Source organism: Ziziphus jujuba, chromosome 6 (assembly GCF_031755915.1).
Source record: "Ziziphus jujuba cultivar Dongzao chromosome 6, ASM3175591v1".
NCBI lineage: Eukaryota > Viridiplantae > Streptophyta > Magnoliopsida > Rosales > Rhamnaceae > Ziziphus > Ziziphus jujuba.
In genome coordinates this window covers 26,337,452-26,355,411 of record NC_083384.1, presented here as the reverse complement: position 1 = coordinate 26,355,411, position 17,960 = coordinate 26,337,452, and the positions used below count along the sequence as shown (strand labels likewise).

Below are 17,960 nucleotides of genomic sequence, written 5' to 3'. Positions count from 1 at the left end.
CAAAAATAATGATAATGTCCTTGAAAACCAACCGTGTAAGGGAACCAGACATGTGCCAACTGGCTGTTGATTTTCTTTTCTGCAGAGCTGGCCTTAACATGTTCCTCCTTTGAATATTTATGTGCTGCCTTTCCACTTTTAAGACAACGATAAGACATTATGTTCCTCTTTTGTTTATTTATTTTAATATATATTATATATTATATATGTAATAACAAATAAGTAAGAACTTGGACTTTTAAGTTTATTTATAGAAAAAAAAAATAGCATAATTAAATTGTGCACGTTAAATGATTTCGTGACTGATATTTTTTGTTTTAGCTTCAGTTTTTATAAGTGGATAAGCCAAAAAGATTTCTTCTTTGTCCTCTTCATGTAAGGAAATTATTCTTTTTTTCTTCAAATTATCTTTTTATTTTTTATTTTTCCCCTTCTTCCTGCTCTGTAGGCAGTTTATTCTCTTTACTTACTTTCTTCGCTGTCCATTCATTTTCTCTTTTCCTTTTTCCATTCCATTTTCTTTATTTTTCTCTGAATAGAAAAGTAATAGATCTAAGCTCTCTCTCTCTCTCTCTCTCTCTCTCTCTCTCTATATATATATATATATATATATATATACACAAAGACTTTAGTTCTCTTTCTTGTTATCCTTCTCTTAAACCTTCATAAACAAACTGCTTTGCTTTCAAATTACATAAAAAAAGGCTATACTTGCTGTAATTTGGAAATATATTCCAAACCCAATCCACGTTTTCCTTGCTACAATGTTTCCCAACTCAGTGTTTTGTACCTGTGTGTCTTTGATCCCTCAACCTATCACCATGGAAATGCTTTTCTACAAAGTTTCTATTTTCTCTTCTGGGTTCCCTCTAATCCAAGCCAAGAACATATAAAAGCTTGCAACTTTCTTTGAGTTTCTTGTTCAACTCTACTACGTACTTCTTCTTCTTATTATTCATTGTCATAAAAAAAGCTTCAAAACCAGATCAAATCATATATTACAACGATGGAGCCAATGAAGTCAAAGATCAACAGGATGTTTTCCTCCACAAATAAAGCCTCTCACGTTGGTCAACAAGTTCCTAACATCGGTGAGTGGGAAATAAGGCCTGGTGGAATGCTGGTTCAGAAGCGAAATTCCGATACAAATCCAAGCAATGTTTCGGTTCCAACCATTAGAGTTAGAGTTAAATATGGTTCTGTTTATCACGAAGTATATATCAGTTCCCAAGCAAGTTTTGGTAAATGGAATTATTCATACTATTGGTTTTTTGTTTGTTTGTTTTCTTTTTTATGAGAAATTTTGGGATTTGGATGAAGGAAAATGATATATGTGTTGCAGGGGAATTGAAGAAAAAGTTAGCAGAACCAACTGGTTTGCATCCATTGGATCAGAAACTGATATTCAAAAACAAAGAGAGAGATTCAAAATCATATCTTGATGTTGTCAAAGTTAAAGATGGATCTAAAATGGTGTTGGTGGAGGACACTGCAAGCAGAGAAAGAAGGTGCGTGGAGATGATGAGAAATTCAACAGTGGAAAAAACTTCCAAATCTTTAGCAAATATCGTTTTGGATGTAGAAAAGCATGAGGAGCAGGTAAAAATTCCAACTTGAAAATATTTTACAATTTTTTTTTTTTAAAGCAATTGATTTACATATTCTTATGAATTGCTTTAGTTCTTCATTTGGGTAGGTTAAAGCATTGGAAGAAACGGCTTCTAGAGGTGGGAAAATTGCAGAGACGGAAATCGAAAATCTGATTGAAAATTTGATGACAAAGTTAATCCAACTTGATGGAATTGTTGCAGAGGGAGATCTGAAACAGCAGAGAAAAATTCAGGTATATTTTGGAAACCTTTTTAGTTCATAATTTCCATTGTGGTCTCCATAAACCAGGTTCATAAATTTTCTAAGTTAAAAAAACAACTTTTGTAGGTGAGAAGAGTTCAGAAATGCATAGAGACTTTGGATTTTTTGAAGCTACAAAGCTCCAAATCTAGCAGCATTGCAGATAAAACCCACATTCAGCAACAAGACAATTCAATTATGCACAAATCAAAGCCAATGCAGAAGATTCAGATGCCACAGAAACAGAGAAATTTCACAGCCCAAAAGATAGTATTGCAGAATCCTCTGCAACAATCTGAATCAGTAGTGGTAACCACAAAATGGGAAACTTTTGATTGAGGCTCTGAAGCTTCCAAATTAAAAAAGGTTCGATGAGAAAGTCATTTGAAAATTTTATAGTCCAAAATAATGCAGAATGGCTTCTGGACACACATATGGAAATTACCTTCTGGGTAATATTCTGTTCCTCTGTCTATAATTCATCCATATAGATATTTTCATTGTGGGGTAATTGTTCTCTGCAATTTGTATATAGAGAATTAGAGTGGGGGTCTTTGCTGCATAGATAAAAAGGTGTAGTTCATAAATTGGAGATTGTTTTTGTTGCAGAGAAAAAAAATTGCCTGCAACAATTTTTTTATTTTTTATTTTTATTTTTTAGTATTGGCTCTGTTTACTCTGCTTCTGTGTTTGTGTGGCTTTTGCTAGAAAAATACTTTTTCTGGTTTAGTAGCATTTAATGTATGCATAAGTGAATAGTGGAATGTCCATGGCTTTGGGACCATTTTGGGCCATACGGTTCATCTTAATGATTTTGTAGCTTATTTCGTATGTGGTTGTCACTTGTCATTCATCAATGGAGGAGTTAATGATCTTTTTATTTCTTAATATGTTTAATAGACAATTTCTAGAATAGTAATCACGACTTCGAATATCGAAAAAATAAATATAAAAATAACACAGTCTTATTGGAAGGTTCAGTGATAAGAAAAGTAGAAAATAAAGAGAGGATAGCTATATGATTAATAATGATGAAAAAAATTATAAAAAAGCTACGGTTTGACTTATGAGAGCTTTGATTTGATAATGGTAGAGAAGTTTATAACTTTTCATGGCCAACATGGTGTTAAATATTATCCATCCTTTAATTATACACACAAACCTACAAATTCATAGTTGTCATTGGAGACATATGACCCTACTTACCCAACTTGAGTTTAAACCACCATCTATGATATTGTCAATGAAAAACACTTATTAAGCAAATAAAGAAACAATTATATAATATGGTTAAAGTGGCAATACATGGTACAATGTGGATGAAGACAACTAATGCGGAGGTTGTGGTGGTGGTGGTGCATAACTAATGAGTTCAGTGGTGACTGCAGTGTGACAAATGAAGATCGCAGAGGGACAATGATGATGGTGGCATTAGAATTTCATTATCAAGTTGAAAATTTGTTATTTACCAAACGGAAGTTGGAAATTTGTTGTTAATTGACTCAAATTGGAAACTAAATGAATCTCAATTGGAAGAAATTTTTTTAAAAGGCTTCAATTGAACTTGCAAGAAATTAGAGAAGAACAAGGTTCATTACCTCTCTATTAACCTCCATTGTAAATATTTCAAAAAATAATAAATGATTAAAACAATAATAATATAAGAAATGGGTTTAGTTAATGGAATAAGCATGAGAGCAAGGTAGATAGTTAAGTGGATTAAGCGGATAGTTATGAATATTGCATAAGAAGAGAGGCAATGTTTGTAGGAATATTGAGTAAAGAATATAGAAATAAAATATATATTTTATAGATTTAGTTTTTTTTTTATTTTATATTAGATAAGTTTTTGAATTTAATAATAACTATTTTATAGGAATAACTGTATCTTTATTTAAATAAATAGCAATTGTTTTTTGAGATTTTGGAATTTTTATTTCTATATTTTAATCTGGATAAATTTTAAAATATTTTTACCATATTTAGGTTTACATTTATTATCAAATACTAAAAATATATAAAATAAATATAAAATTTAACTTTTAATTAATTTTTATCAAATTTGAATATTTAAAAAAAATTGATAAAAGTTAAACTTTAATTTTAAATCAATATTTTTACTAAATATATAAATAAGAATATCATTCTTTTTTCTATTTTCTAATTTTATGAATAACTATTTTTATTTTTAAAACAATGGTTATTATATATGCCAGACATATATTTACTGTTTTTTTAATAAGTATTTGGGAATTTTTTTTTTTTTTTTTAAAATGAATAGGCAAGTCGTATTTGGGAACGTACTAAAACAAGGTTGTCAAGCGGATTGCATAATGTCAGTCGCTTCCTTATTCCTTTTGTTTTCCTATTTCTTATTGCTGTTTTAGGCTAGCTGTATAGCTTCCCAATGTGTGGTATGAAAATTTTCTAATATGTAGATCTATCATATGGGTCCCTAAATAAGATGCAACGTTTGGTTGTTATAATTGGTATAACTTATGGTTCAATTGGGTATTTTATTTTTTTATTATTATTTAAATTTTTTTTTGATAATAGGACAATACAATTTTCGAATACCCATTTTACAAAGGTATTGATGTCATTACATGTACCATGTAGGAGAGATAACTAAATGGATGAACAGAGTAACTCTGTAAGGGTGTTACTTGAAACCTTTCAAACATGGAAGACTAGTTTACCTCTATCCCAAAATCTGAGGGGTCCCCTATAATATGCCCAAGAAAAAATGGTATGCGCTGTTTTTTGCTATCCAATTTGATGCCTTTTTATATGCCCCAACCCTTTTTTTTTTTTTTTTTTTTTTGTTTTGTCGTACTCTTTCTGTCTTTCATCATTTTAGTCAATAGTAATAATAAAAAAAGAATCATGATTTTTGTCCCACAGTTACATAGAATGATCCACTTCTAATATGCTTGAACATCTTTGAAGTACACAGCATATGATCTCCTAGCACAATTATATATCCTTTTCCTTTAACCTAACATATAATTACATGAGCATGACAAAATAAGTTCTAGGAGAAGTAAAAATTATGTACCTCACTTGAATCAGAACTATAATTTTAGAAAGCTTTTACTTTCAATGCGTCAAAAGATTCAAACCATCATGCCCCCATTAATTGATTGTTCAAGAAAGACACCGCCCAAGAATATATAATAATATAATATATAATATATAATATATAATATATAACATATTTGTACATATATATCAACCTCAAAACACAACTCCCATCATATGGGGACCCAAATGAGATGAAAGAACAAGAAGCCATATTCAATTATATGGGAATATAAAAGACATATCAAAATTGATGCATCAGTGAGCGCTGAGAAAACTCATCATCTATGTATTGGCAAACACATGGTAGTGGTTTAAGATGAAAGAAATCAAAGATGCAGCTTATTCAAAAAGGCCAATCATTTCTTCATTTTTAACATTTTGCTTTTGAAAGGACAGTTCAGTGAGAAGTTGCAGAACCAATGGATATACAATACATTCATTTTATGGAGTTTAAGTACTAATGAAGATCCTCTGTCCCAAAAATAAAATAATACAGTTAAGTTTCCCATTGTACTATTAGTCTAATATTAATATATATATACATGGAGAGTGATAAGATATATAGAAAAAAAATAAAAATAAAAAAATAAAACAAAAAACAAAAAAGAATGGAGAAATAAAAACATTGATTTTGGGTCTCGAGTAGTTGGGCTTTACTCTTCTCTTATACATTGGGCTTCATTAGTAGGGCCTTGAATTGCAGAGCAAAAATAACAACTCAAATTCATGATGGTCTTTTGGGAATTTGACATGAAAAAGGCGTGCACAGAGTTTCGTTTTTTTTGCTTTTTGCTTTCTGGTCTTTTATATATACATAATATATATATATATATATATATATATATATATATATATATATATATATATTTTTTTTTTTTTCTGCAAGTAGAACTTTTCCATTTATGAATCGGTAAACATTAACCCGGTCAATCTGTATCTATGTTAGCCTTGTTATGGCCTAGCTATCGAGACAATCTTATTAAGGAAATTTCTGTGGTGAGATCGGTTTTATGGTAAAATTTATAATAAATGGTTCATAAAATATCCTAGGTGTATAACTTTTAATCATAAAAATGTAACATTCAAATGTTAAATATGTTATTCATTTTATAGTTTAACGTTACCTACTTATGAATCATGTTATATATTTTATGTATAATTATTAAACACTCATTATACCCTAAAGCCTTAAAAAATAGCTAATTGTTGATTTCTCATTATTTATTTATTTATTTGTTCCAAATATCCAATCTTATGTTTTCAATATTGTTTTACTTTAGAAGTTTTTGATATCCTTATTGATGTGTTAAAAAATGGAATTATTCATTGTTGTGTGGTAACATAGTTGGTTTTTAGTTTTTAATTTTTTGTTTTTAATTATCTGTAATTTGCTTATGTTAAATATTAGCTAGCTAATAGTAGTTAAAGTTTATTAAGCATTTAAGTTAATTATAAAATTAAGGAAAAAAAAAAACATAAATACCAAATTAAGCACAACTTCAAATTGTGTTGGTTTTTGTTTTGTTTTGCTTTTTGTTGTTTTTCCCCCCCTTCTTTTAAGTTTATACTTGTTTAAAATATGTAACAAACTACAACCACAATTAGTTAATACTTGATATAAGCAAATTATATACAATCATGTAGAAAAAAAAAAAAAAAAAACAGAAATTAAAAACTAACCATATTACCAAATAATACCTTAGGATTTCGTTTATTTCTTTTCCTTCTTTATCCATATTTAGAAATCAGAAGCAAAAGAAAATCAAATTAAGTAGGCTCACGAATTGTGAAAGAGATATACCTGAGTTTCCATGATGTAGGAGTTGTTTGGACCTAAATGATGATTAGCAGGATAAACCAAATCTAATTGACTAGTACTAATTATCCTCATACTTAAAGAAATTCCTAACCAAGATTCATAAGGAGGTGTCTCTAATTAGTTAATTACCAGTCTCATTTTCACATATAGAGGATAGTGCGTAGATTTCAATATGTAAAGAGTAGAAAGTATAAATTTCTTAGTGCCCTAGAGTATTATGAACATTTAGTCTAGTCAATATTGGCTCACTATTTGGTCAATGACAAGGCCGAGTTAGAACCGATTCATTGGATTGTTTACCAGTTCACAAATCTTCCCCTTAACAGGACAACTGGGAAAGTTCTACTTGCACTATTCAAAATACTCTATGCACACCCTTTCATGTCAAATTCCGAAAAAACCATTGTAAAAATGAATTGTTCTTTCTGCAGTTATAAGCTAAAACTTCATATTGTTCATAAAAATTAAAAACTAAATTTATCAAAACAACCGGATTCAAAGTTAAAATTTAGATTGCTTTTTGGTTGCTTTTGAATAACATTTAGTTGTTTTGTTTGCAGATAAAACTTTTATCAAAAGCAAGCACCTCAAGAGCACTTTTACATTTCTTTACATGGGGAACAATCAGCGTATTTTGAAGGTACGTGATTGTGAAATTCATTTTCCACATGAGGAGTTTAAAGAGATTCTTGCTAAGCTCGGGAATATTAACTAAAGATTGTAGTTGAAATTCATAGAGAGAACATATTAGTAATATATATGTCCATGACAACAAGTCAATTAAATCAAATATTTACATCCAACTATTAAATGCAATACAACACCAATTTTTATATGATTCATTTGCACATAAGCAATCACTATAACCAAAATTCTTACAGGGATTTGATTAAAAAAACTACAAGTTTTAAAAACAAACAAGGAGGCGCCAAAGTGATGACAACAACCCGAGTAATTCATCACCACTATCACCAAAGAAATTATAGTAGGCACCTCGTTCTCCACAAAATTACGCACACAAAAAAACCAGATAATTGAATAAAGCATATATACAAGTGATTTATGTAAACAAAAGTTAAAAATAAAATTTTGCTAAAAGAAGGTTTGCATCATAAATGGCAAGCCATCATTTTATTGTTGACAATAGAATATATTTTTGAGTCTATCATCGAAAATAAGCGGGTGCCACACCCCTTATAGTGCAAGATTAATACGCATTGTAGCAGGACTGATTAAATATATATATACATATATATATATATATATATATATCAATATTGACAACAAAATATTTAAACCCCATAACTGGAGAACATGAATAAATTTAGTGTATTATAAATTCAATCCAAACAAAACAACAAATAATTTTCACCCGATCAAAGTCCATTCCAAAATCCAATCATAAAGAAAATTTTAACCAAGCATTTCATCATCACAGCATTATGTCCCTAAAAAAAATAAATAAATAAATAAACAAACAAAATTGCTTATTTATCTATATATACAAAATTTAGTTTCAAATGAGTAAAGAAATAAGTTGCGAGGATACAAAATTTTAATCTTTTAATGAGGACTATCAAGGACTATATGATGATGAAAAATGGTTTAAGCCATTCAATCACAAATCCCAAATCCCAAGTTTTCTAAAGATCATCTCCTACAACTAAATCATATTTCATTATTAAAACAGATATTTAAAATCTACTGACATTTTTTTTTTTTTTTATGCTATTGCACATAACCTAAACATTTGAATAAAATAGACCATTAACTAATTTTAAAATCTAAAACAAGCAAATAAACTTCAAAAAACTTAAAAACCTACTGCAGGTGGCTTTTGGCGGTGGTTGGCCAGATTCCTGTTAGGGGTTGACTGTCTTCATTTGTAAACTAGATCATGCCATCGTTGTTGTCTTCATTTCCAGCAAGGAGGTCTTTTGCATTCGTTGTTGTAAAAATTCCCCTATCAAAATATGTCAATTCCTGCTGAAGAAACAAAGCCCCTATAGACTCACTTGTAAACCCTTGCTCAAATTTATCGTTGACTTCAAAGCCAATGTTAGGGTCACTGGTCACTTGCATCCAAGCCATGGTTCCCCTGGCTTTTGCAATCTCATGGAATACGTTAAGTGTAGGTTCACTAAGTATAGGTAGTAAAGTATTCTGGACACCTACAAATGCAAGTTGATAATGAAAATGTTACTTGACATTCAAGTAATGGAGAAGAGAAAGAAAGTAATACATCCAACATCCAATATACAACAGGACTTACTAAAATTATGATTTGTACCTATTGTTTTAAAAATGAAAGGGAACAATGTTTAGCTGTAATATATCTGAAAGGCACCTCAAATTAGTTGCTCCATTCTTCGACGACTCATCTGAACAGCAAAGCAAAACAAACCAATCTATCAATAGCACAATGGGAGACATACAAATTATAGACAATTTCAATAAGAAATTAAAAAAAAAAAAATAGACAATCTTCAAATCTGCAAATAGCAAATCATGGAAAATGATTTCTTAATAAGCAAATTAAAGAGTGATGATTATTAACCTTCTTGCTTACTTATCATAAAGTGGAGGCCAACTGGTCAAAGGAAAAGGGATAAGCGGTTTGATCTCATCTCCCCTCTCTTTGGTTTTGCCTTCTTATCTTCAAGGATTTCTCTTAAGATAAGAATATGTTTAGTATCCCCGTATTGACCAACAACATTACCTGCATAGTGCTCACCAGAGTTGGAGTATAAATACCTTGCTGTGACGTCCTTTTAATAAAAGAATTGAATAGTACAGACTTTCCAGACTTGTTCGCGCCAAAGATGAAGCATTGGAGAACATTTCTTTCTGGTTGTTCTGTATTCTTTCTTGTTACATGAATAGTAAATGTAGGTTCATTGCTATAACCAATGTATAAAAGATTCTTCAAGCAAAAAATTGGGTTTAAGAGAACCATGAGAGCCCAAAATGATACAAATCCTTCAAGCGATAGCCCATTTTTCTTAGAAGCATCCTTATAGGGAGCCTCACTAAATGGAATTCGTAGAACTATATCAAATAGATCAATCAATTCATTGGGTCTAAGAGCTCTATCCTTATCAGGATCAAACCGGTTAAAGATCTAGATGAGAAACTTTATGGCTTCATTTGACAGCTCTACACTCTCATCATCATCATCATCAGGAATTTGTGATTTCTCAATGAAGATGAGATGAGATCATCTGAAAGCACTAAATCATAATTGTATCCAAATTGACTGAGGATAGTCCATATAGCTTCGTAATCTTCAGCTATCTCCAAATTTATAATAATATAGTTGAACTCGTCAAAACAAATACCAGCGAAACTTGGAATATTTTATATGTTACCTAGAATTTTTTGAATTCTTCAAATTTGATAATACCATCTTTATTACCATCATAGAAAAAAAAAAAAAAAAAAAAAGGGCTTCAGGGCACTATTAAATTTGGGATTCAAAATATTGTCAACATAGTCAACATATATGGGAAAGCGTGGAAAAAAAAAGGTCTACTGCACCTTGGTAAATAAAATGAGTCTACAAAGAATGAACACACAACCATGATTATAATAATATGCAAAGAACGATTGTTAACGAAAGTACACATATGACAGTGAAAGCTTACAGCATAATCCAAAAGATCATAACACAAGAAATGCCAAGATTAGGCATACGGGGAAATCCTTTTACCCTTAAGTTTAAATCCACATCCTTAGGTTTTAGATCCACTTGACATCCAACCATTAAAAGTGGAGTATTCACTTGAAAAGGGAAAAAAAACAATTATATATATATATATATATAAATGGGAGATCAAGTAGTAAGTTATATGGGTCTTAATCAAATTAGATCAATGTTTTCATTTTAACATACTCAGTGGTGTCTAACAAATAAAATAGAAATATACCTTATATTGACTAAGTTAAGGAATCCATGTTTGATAAAGAGAAAGAAGAGTGCCAACCCTAGTATAATAAAAAGCAAGCACAACAACATCTGCCTTCTTTAACATTTCAATATTCTCTTTATCATCAAGCCCATTGTTTACCAAAAACTAATAATAATAATAATAATAATAATAATAACATAATAAAATCAACAAAGAAAAACAATCTCAAAAACCAAAAAAAGAAAAAGAAAAAGAAAAAGAAAATAAAAATAAATAAATAAACAAAATAGCAAAACAAAAAAAAAGGAAAATTCGTTGATACCAATCAAGTGAGGTAGGGTCAGTAGGTAAACCATTCACATCTATTTGGGAAGTCATGGGTTTCAAACATCGGGCAGAGGGATGCCTTTGGAGCAAAAAGTATTGTAAATGGCCAAAAAACCAAGGAGAAGTCTCCATAAATACGATGCCTTTGGAGCAACTGATTCCCGGTGGAATGAATTGACGTTTGAAATCAGTGCCATCTTTCTTTGATGACTTAACCACCGGGTCTAAATTATTCCGTTTGTGAATTAAGGAGCATATTGTCAATAGGGGAACGTAAGGTGGATTTTCAAATACCGGATCTTTTGTGACAACAATTAGGCCAACTTTTTTGGGTTCTTCTTTCTTTCAATGCTATCCTAAATAGATGTTGGAAGGGATGGAAACCAGTTATAAAAAACTAACTCTTTGTTGTGAATCACTCTCTGCTTACTCTTACCAATCCAATCATCCATTCAAACTAATAAACTAATTCACTAAGATCCTTCACAAAATAATCTTTAGAAATTATAAAGTTCTATATCTTTAAAGCCGATAATAAAGAGTGTACAGCTAATGCAAAAAATTTAATAGGTTGTTCATTTCCTTTGATAAATTTTTTTTAACAGGAACACAACACAACTTAAGACACATTTCGTTTTATATTGACAGGTATATAAAGACGAACTAATCTTATAAATCCTAAACTTTTGTGGTGTTATTTGTTAGAAATTTTATGGATCTAAATATACATAATAAATTCCATAAATTATAAATTACTAACCTCCAAACGCAGCCATTGATAAATTAGATCTTTAATCTTGCAAAATAGAAACAACGTAAAGTAGTGCCTATGGACACACTACTCTCAAACCATTCTCAGATTTCTGAAAACCCTAATATCCAAATACTGTATGGTATTCTTGTCTGCTTGCCCTAAACCTTTTAAATAATCTCTACAAGTCAGACTTATCCATTAATTTTGACACACATAAAATAATAATAATTTGATAATATAATTATAATAGGAAAAATATGGATAAGTCAATGGGCTTATAAAAAGAGTTGGTCATCCAGTCCAATGGGCCAACTGGAGTCTTATAGAGAGTGTGTGATCAAGGGCCCGACTACAAAATAATAAAATAAGCCAGTGCCATTAATGGCATAAATAGGCCCTGTAAGTGAGTAATTGATTATGCCAAATTCATAAATATTAATTTATTCAACATTCTCCCACTTGGACTGCATAATCATCATCATATAAAATCCAAACTCATTTACTATATAATCTCCCGAACCATAATGCCATTTCATCCAAATATATAGTATACCGACAGGGCACAACAATATACTAGACTAGGCAGTAGAGATTCTCTCAGTAAATCTCCTATAACATTATACCATTTCAACTGAGTACTTTGCATGCTATAAACTCAGTCTAGGTAGTAGAGATTTACCTAACCATGTGCAATCCCCCAACACACAAAACCATTTCATTCAAGCACATTGCGTATCGACAGGATACAACAATATACCCAAACTAGGTAGTAGGGATTCACCATGGCACATCTGGATCAACATACACATATACATAGACTAATAGTCTCAACAGGCCTGTAAATATAAGGAGCAATAATATATGTAATAAATCATCTCATAAATAAATAATGATCCACATACATCAATGTATTAAAATATTCAAAGAAATAAATAATACTCAACATGGATATTACTACAGAAAACATAACAAACTCCCACTGACCCACAGCAGTCTCAACTGCCTAACAATCCCATACGGGACACATGCTCCTTAAATATGCCTACCGATAAAACCTTGGTCAGTGGATCTGCCACCATGCTATAAGTCGGCGTGTGAACAACAGTAATGAGATCCTCTTCAACTTTCTCCTTTACCACAAAATATTTCACATCAATGTACTTCGCACCAGGAGCACCTTTTAAATTATTGGAAAAAGATACCGCTGCAGTATTATCACAATACATCATAATAGGTCTCTCAATGGAGTCAACTACTCCTAAATCACGGATAAAATTCCGTAGCCAAACTGCATGACGGGTAGCCTCATAACACGCCACATATTCTGCCTCCATAGTCGAGGATGCTGTCACTGATTGCTTGGCACTCCGCCAAGATACAGCACCTCCTGCTATGATAAATATATAACCAGTGGTAGATTTCTTATCATCCACACAACCTTTATAGTCTACATCACTATAACCCAATACTTCAAGAGAGTTGGTGCGACGATATGTCAACATATGATCTTTAGTACCCTGAAGATACCTAAGGACCTTTTTAACTGCTTGGTAATGAATAGGACCGGGATTGCTCATAAATCTACCAAGCACACCCATAGCAAAAGCTATATCAGGCCGTGTGCATACTTGAGCATACATCAAACTACCTACTACTGAAGAATAGTGAACATTCTTCATTGCCATCCTTTCTCTATCATTCTTGGGACACTGATTTTTAGAAAAATTTTCACCTTTCGTAACCGGTACACTTCCAAGAGAACAATTATGCATATCAAATCTCTTAAGGATTCTATCAATATAAGCTCTCTGAGACAATTGCAACACATAATTAGTCATATCTCGAACAATCTTGATGCCCAAAATAAAAGAAGCCTCACCAAGATCTTTCATATCAAAATGGTTGCACGACATCTGCTTTGTCTCAGCTAACAGATCAGTGTCATTAGTAGCCAAAAGTATGTCATCAACATACAACACCAGAAATACAAAACTGCTCCCACTGACCTTCATATATATGCATCTATCAACAACATTCTCCTTAAAGCCATTTTTGGTGACAACCTCATCAAACTTAAGATACCATTATCTTGAAGCTTGCTTAAGACCATAAATAGATTTCTTAAGCTTACAAACCAAATTACCATTCCCTGTTTGTTGGAAACCAACTGGTTGAACCATATATACATCCTCATATAAATCACCATTCAGAAAAGCAGTCTTGACATCCATCTGATGTAACTCCAGGTCATAATGCGCTACAATCGTCATAATGATTCTAAAAGAATCCTTTGTGGATACAGGAGAGAAAGTCTCTGTATAATTAATTCCTTCCTTCTGGCTAAACCCTTTAGCTACAAGTCTAGCCTTATACTTCTCCACTTGACCATTGGAGTCCTTTTTAGTCTTAAAGACCCTTTTGCACCCTATAGGCTTGCTACCCTCTGGTAACTCAACCAAATCCCAAACTCCATATGATGCCATGGATTTTATTTCATTTCCATTGCATCCAACCAAAAATTTGAATTTGAACTGCTTATGGCTTCCTCATAAGTGACTGGATCTGAATCATCACTTATGTCAAACTCATGCTCCTGCAAGTAAACCTCATAGTCATTAGGAATAGCTGATCTCCTAGTCCTTTGTGACCTCCTCAAAGGTACATCAGCATCTGCAATAGCTGGAATATCCTGCTCTTCAACAATGAGTTCATTCTGACCAACTACTGGTTCATCAACTACTGGATCAACAATATCTCTATTAGAAACAACTATACTGGGAATGAAAACACTTTCTTCTCTAAATTGAGATTCCCTTGGACCATTACTATCATCAAACCCAAAATCATCTTCAAAATAAATGGCCCTGTCTGATTCCATAATCCTGGTGGTGTGAGAAGGACAAAAGGATCTTGAACCCCTAGATCCTATACAATAGCCAACAAAATATCCACTAATGGTTTTAGGATCCAACTTCTTAATTTGGGGATTATAAATCCTTACTTCAGCTTTGCAACCCCATATTCGAAAATGATGCAAATTAGGCTTTCTCCCTAACCACAACTCAAAAGGAGTCTTAGGAACAGATTTACTTGGAACTTGATTCAAAATACAAGCAGCCGTCCTTAAAGCCTCTCCCCACAAATAATCTGGCAACCTAGAATTTGCCAACATAGATCGCACCATATCCAACAAAGTTCTATTCCTTCTCTCAGTTATGCCATTTTGCTGAGGTGTACCAGGCATCATATATTACGCATCAATGCCACACTCATGCAAATAAATAGCAAAAGGTCCTGGGTTCCTTCCAGTTTCATCATATCTACCATAAAACTCACCACCTCTATCAGACCTTACAGCTTTTATTTTCTTATTCTTTTGAAGCTCCATCTTTACCTTAAACTCTTTAAAGGCAACTAAAGAATCTGACTTCTCATGAATAAGCTCAACATGTCCATAATGAGAGTAATCATCAATGAATGTAATGAAATATCTATAACCACCCAAAGCAGTTGGTGTAAAAGGTCCACATATGTCAGTGTGGATTAACTCCAAAACATTTCCACACCTAGCTAACTTATCATTTCTTACCTTGGCAGTTAACTTCCCTTTCACACATTCAACACAAGTCAACAGATCAGATAAATCAAAATTAAGAAGTATCCCATCCTTCACTAACCTTTCCATTCTATGCCTAGAAATATGTCCCAAACGTTTATGCCATAGCATTGAGGAATTGTCATTAACTCTTTGGCGTTTGGAAGCAACAATAGGAGTAACAATAGAATTAACAGAGAAATTGAGACCATTATTAAATAAATCAAGCTTATATAAATTGCCACATAAAGTTCCAAAACTAACAACTTTACCATCCTTAAATAATTCAACTTTGTTATTTCAAAACAAAAAATTATAACCTTGACTATCCAAAACAGAAATAGATAACAAGTCTCTTCTTATTGAAGGTACATAAGAAACTTCTTGCAACTCCAAAGCATATCCAGTGGCAAGCTTCAATTTGATTGTTCCCACAATGTTCACCTTCACTCTTGAGCTATCTCCCATATAAACATGCTGCTCAAGATTGGTTGGGCCCCTTCGGCTTATCATTCCCTGCAATGAATTAGTAACATGAATTGTTGCTCCAGTATCTAACCACCAAGAATTCATAGGCACATCGATAATATTGGTCTCAATAATTAAAATATTACCTTTCTTCTCTTGCTTTCCCTTTAAGGTCCAACAGTCTATCTTCTTGTGCCCAACTTTATTGCACTATCCACACCTTCCATTGAAGTACTCTTTCCTTTCTCTAATCTGAAAACCACCATCCCTCGGCCCTTTAGGCTTCATACCAGAAAACTTCTTCTTATTGGGGTTAAAACCCTGCCCAGGCTTGAAACCTTGTCCTGGCTTGAATCCTTGTCTCGTCTTTTGGAAAAACTTCTTGGACTTATTTACCTGATGTGAAACCATAGCAACAGACCTAAACTTACTTAATTTAATATCATCCTCTTCGTTGACAAGGATAGCTGTCAATTCCTTCAAGCTACAACCTTCTTTCTTAGTATTCAAACTCGACCTTATATTATCAAACTGTGATGGAAGACTCCTCATTATAGAATAGGCCAAGAACTCCTCTTCAATGTCCATCTTAAGGTCCTTCAGCTTATTATAATAGGAGGAAAGTAGCATAATATGGTCCCTTACTCCTTTAATACCATCATACTTGGTATTATTCAATAGGTCCAAATAATGATGCTTCTCATTCATATCAAACTCGATAAACTTCTTTCTTATCTCCTCAAGAAGTCCCTTTGCAGTATCCACTTTAGGAATACTAGCATATATGGCCTCATCCATGTAATTCTCCATCATCATCATACAGCACTTATTAGAGTGCTTCCAATTCTCATAAAGTTTCTTAGCTGCTACAATACTCTCATCAGTTGGTATCTCTGGTGGATCTATCTCCAAAGCCAAATCCAATTTCATGAAGGTCAAATTCATAACTAAGGTTTTCTTCCATTTCTGATAATTTGTCCCATCCAATTTCATCATGGCAGTCATAGGCAGAAGGTTTGGGGCGCTACTAGCTGTAAAAATAGTAAACAACAAGACATTCAAAAATTTAAGACAATTCAATTACTATTTTTCAGCCCCTCAACACAAAACACAAACACAAATATCGCTTAGGGTCTTTATAGCACTAAAGATACCCTTATGCGGGCCAGAGATAGTCAACCAAATAACCACAATCAAATGCATTGAACTGAATCACCGACAGGGCAACTCAGAACCTGCAATACATGGCATTTAATTAACTTTCATTGCCATTCCAGGCATCATACAAAGCAACTAAAACTACTGACATGGTAGCCTAGTTACTCGTATAGACCCTGGTTAATAAATGGGAGAAAAATAACATATTGGCAATTTCATGAAATAGGCAAATATAAAACATCCCATTCACTATGCCAACATACATTACATTGGTACACATAATGCAGATAAAATAAGTCTCACGACAGGTGAGTACCTAAAATCCCACACTACTATACCAACTAGGCACAAAGCCTTTTTGGGTAAGCTCACACAATCCAATTTTCCAATCACAAATATTTAATTTAATTTAATAATATTGGAATGTGATAATTAAACAAATAAATAAACAATAAATAATAAATTGAACAATTGAATCACTAAATTAATTAATAAATAAACAACAAATAAATCAATAAAAAAAATAAGCTTTTTTTTTTTGGGCCTGCTGACGTCATCTGTTGACGTCAGCAAACGACGTGTCGTGCTGATGTCAGCAGATGATGTTAGCAGTCAGCCCAAAACGGCACGTCGTTTCTCTCTTCTTCTTCACCCAACCGGGTCACGGGTGACCCGGTTCCAGTCCAAACAGGTCACGCGACCCGCTAGTCTTACCCAGCCATATCTCGCAGTTCCGGCCACCGTTTCTGATGATAACGGTGGCGTTTGGTTCGTCTTTCCGTAGGTAACAGTTTCCACAAATCAATTTGATTCAAATTTAACTCAAAGCAAACACCCAAGCAAAAAAAAAACGTTCGGCCATGGAAGGTCCATAAATAATCGATTTTACAAGGTTTTGCACCAAATTAATTAGTCTAATTCACTCCATTCAAACTGAAAAACAATTTCCAAGTTAACCCAGATCATGAATTCATACAAAACAAATTTTCCCCAAAA

The 17,960-nt window shown here is 32.4% G+C and overlaps 1 protein-coding gene across 1 annotated transcript; it reads left to right on the top strand.

Moving 5' to 3' along the window:
- Nucleotides 1-444: 444 nt before the first annotated feature.
- LOC107430029 (BAG family molecular chaperone regulator 1) lies at nt 445-2,647 on the top strand. The gene is made up of 4 exons (XM_016040809.4): nt 445-1,241; nt 1,343-1,599; nt 1,697-1,843; nt 1,939-2,647. The coding sequence occupies exons 1-4, from the start codon at nt 1,007-1,009 to the stop codon at nt 2,188-2,190; spliced, it is 891 nt and encodes a 296-aa protein (XP_015896295.1). The 5' UTR covers nt 445-1,006; the 3' UTR covers nt 2,191-2,647.
- The last annotated feature ends 15,313 nt before the right edge of the window (nt 2,648-17,960 follow it).

Coding starts and splice junctions, on each gene's coding strand:
- LOC107430029 (XM_016040809.4), top strand. CDS start 1,007: ATGGAGCCAATGAAGTCAAAGATCAACAGGATGTTTTCCTCCACAAAT. Junction 1,600..1,696: donor TAGAAAAGCATGAGGAGCAG/GTAAAAATTCCA, acceptor TCATTTGGGTAG/GTTAAAGCATTGGAAGAAAC. Junction 1,844..1,938: donor AACAGCAGAGAAAAATTCAG/GTATATTTTGGA, acceptor CAACTTTTGTAG/GTGAGAAGAGTTCAGAAATG.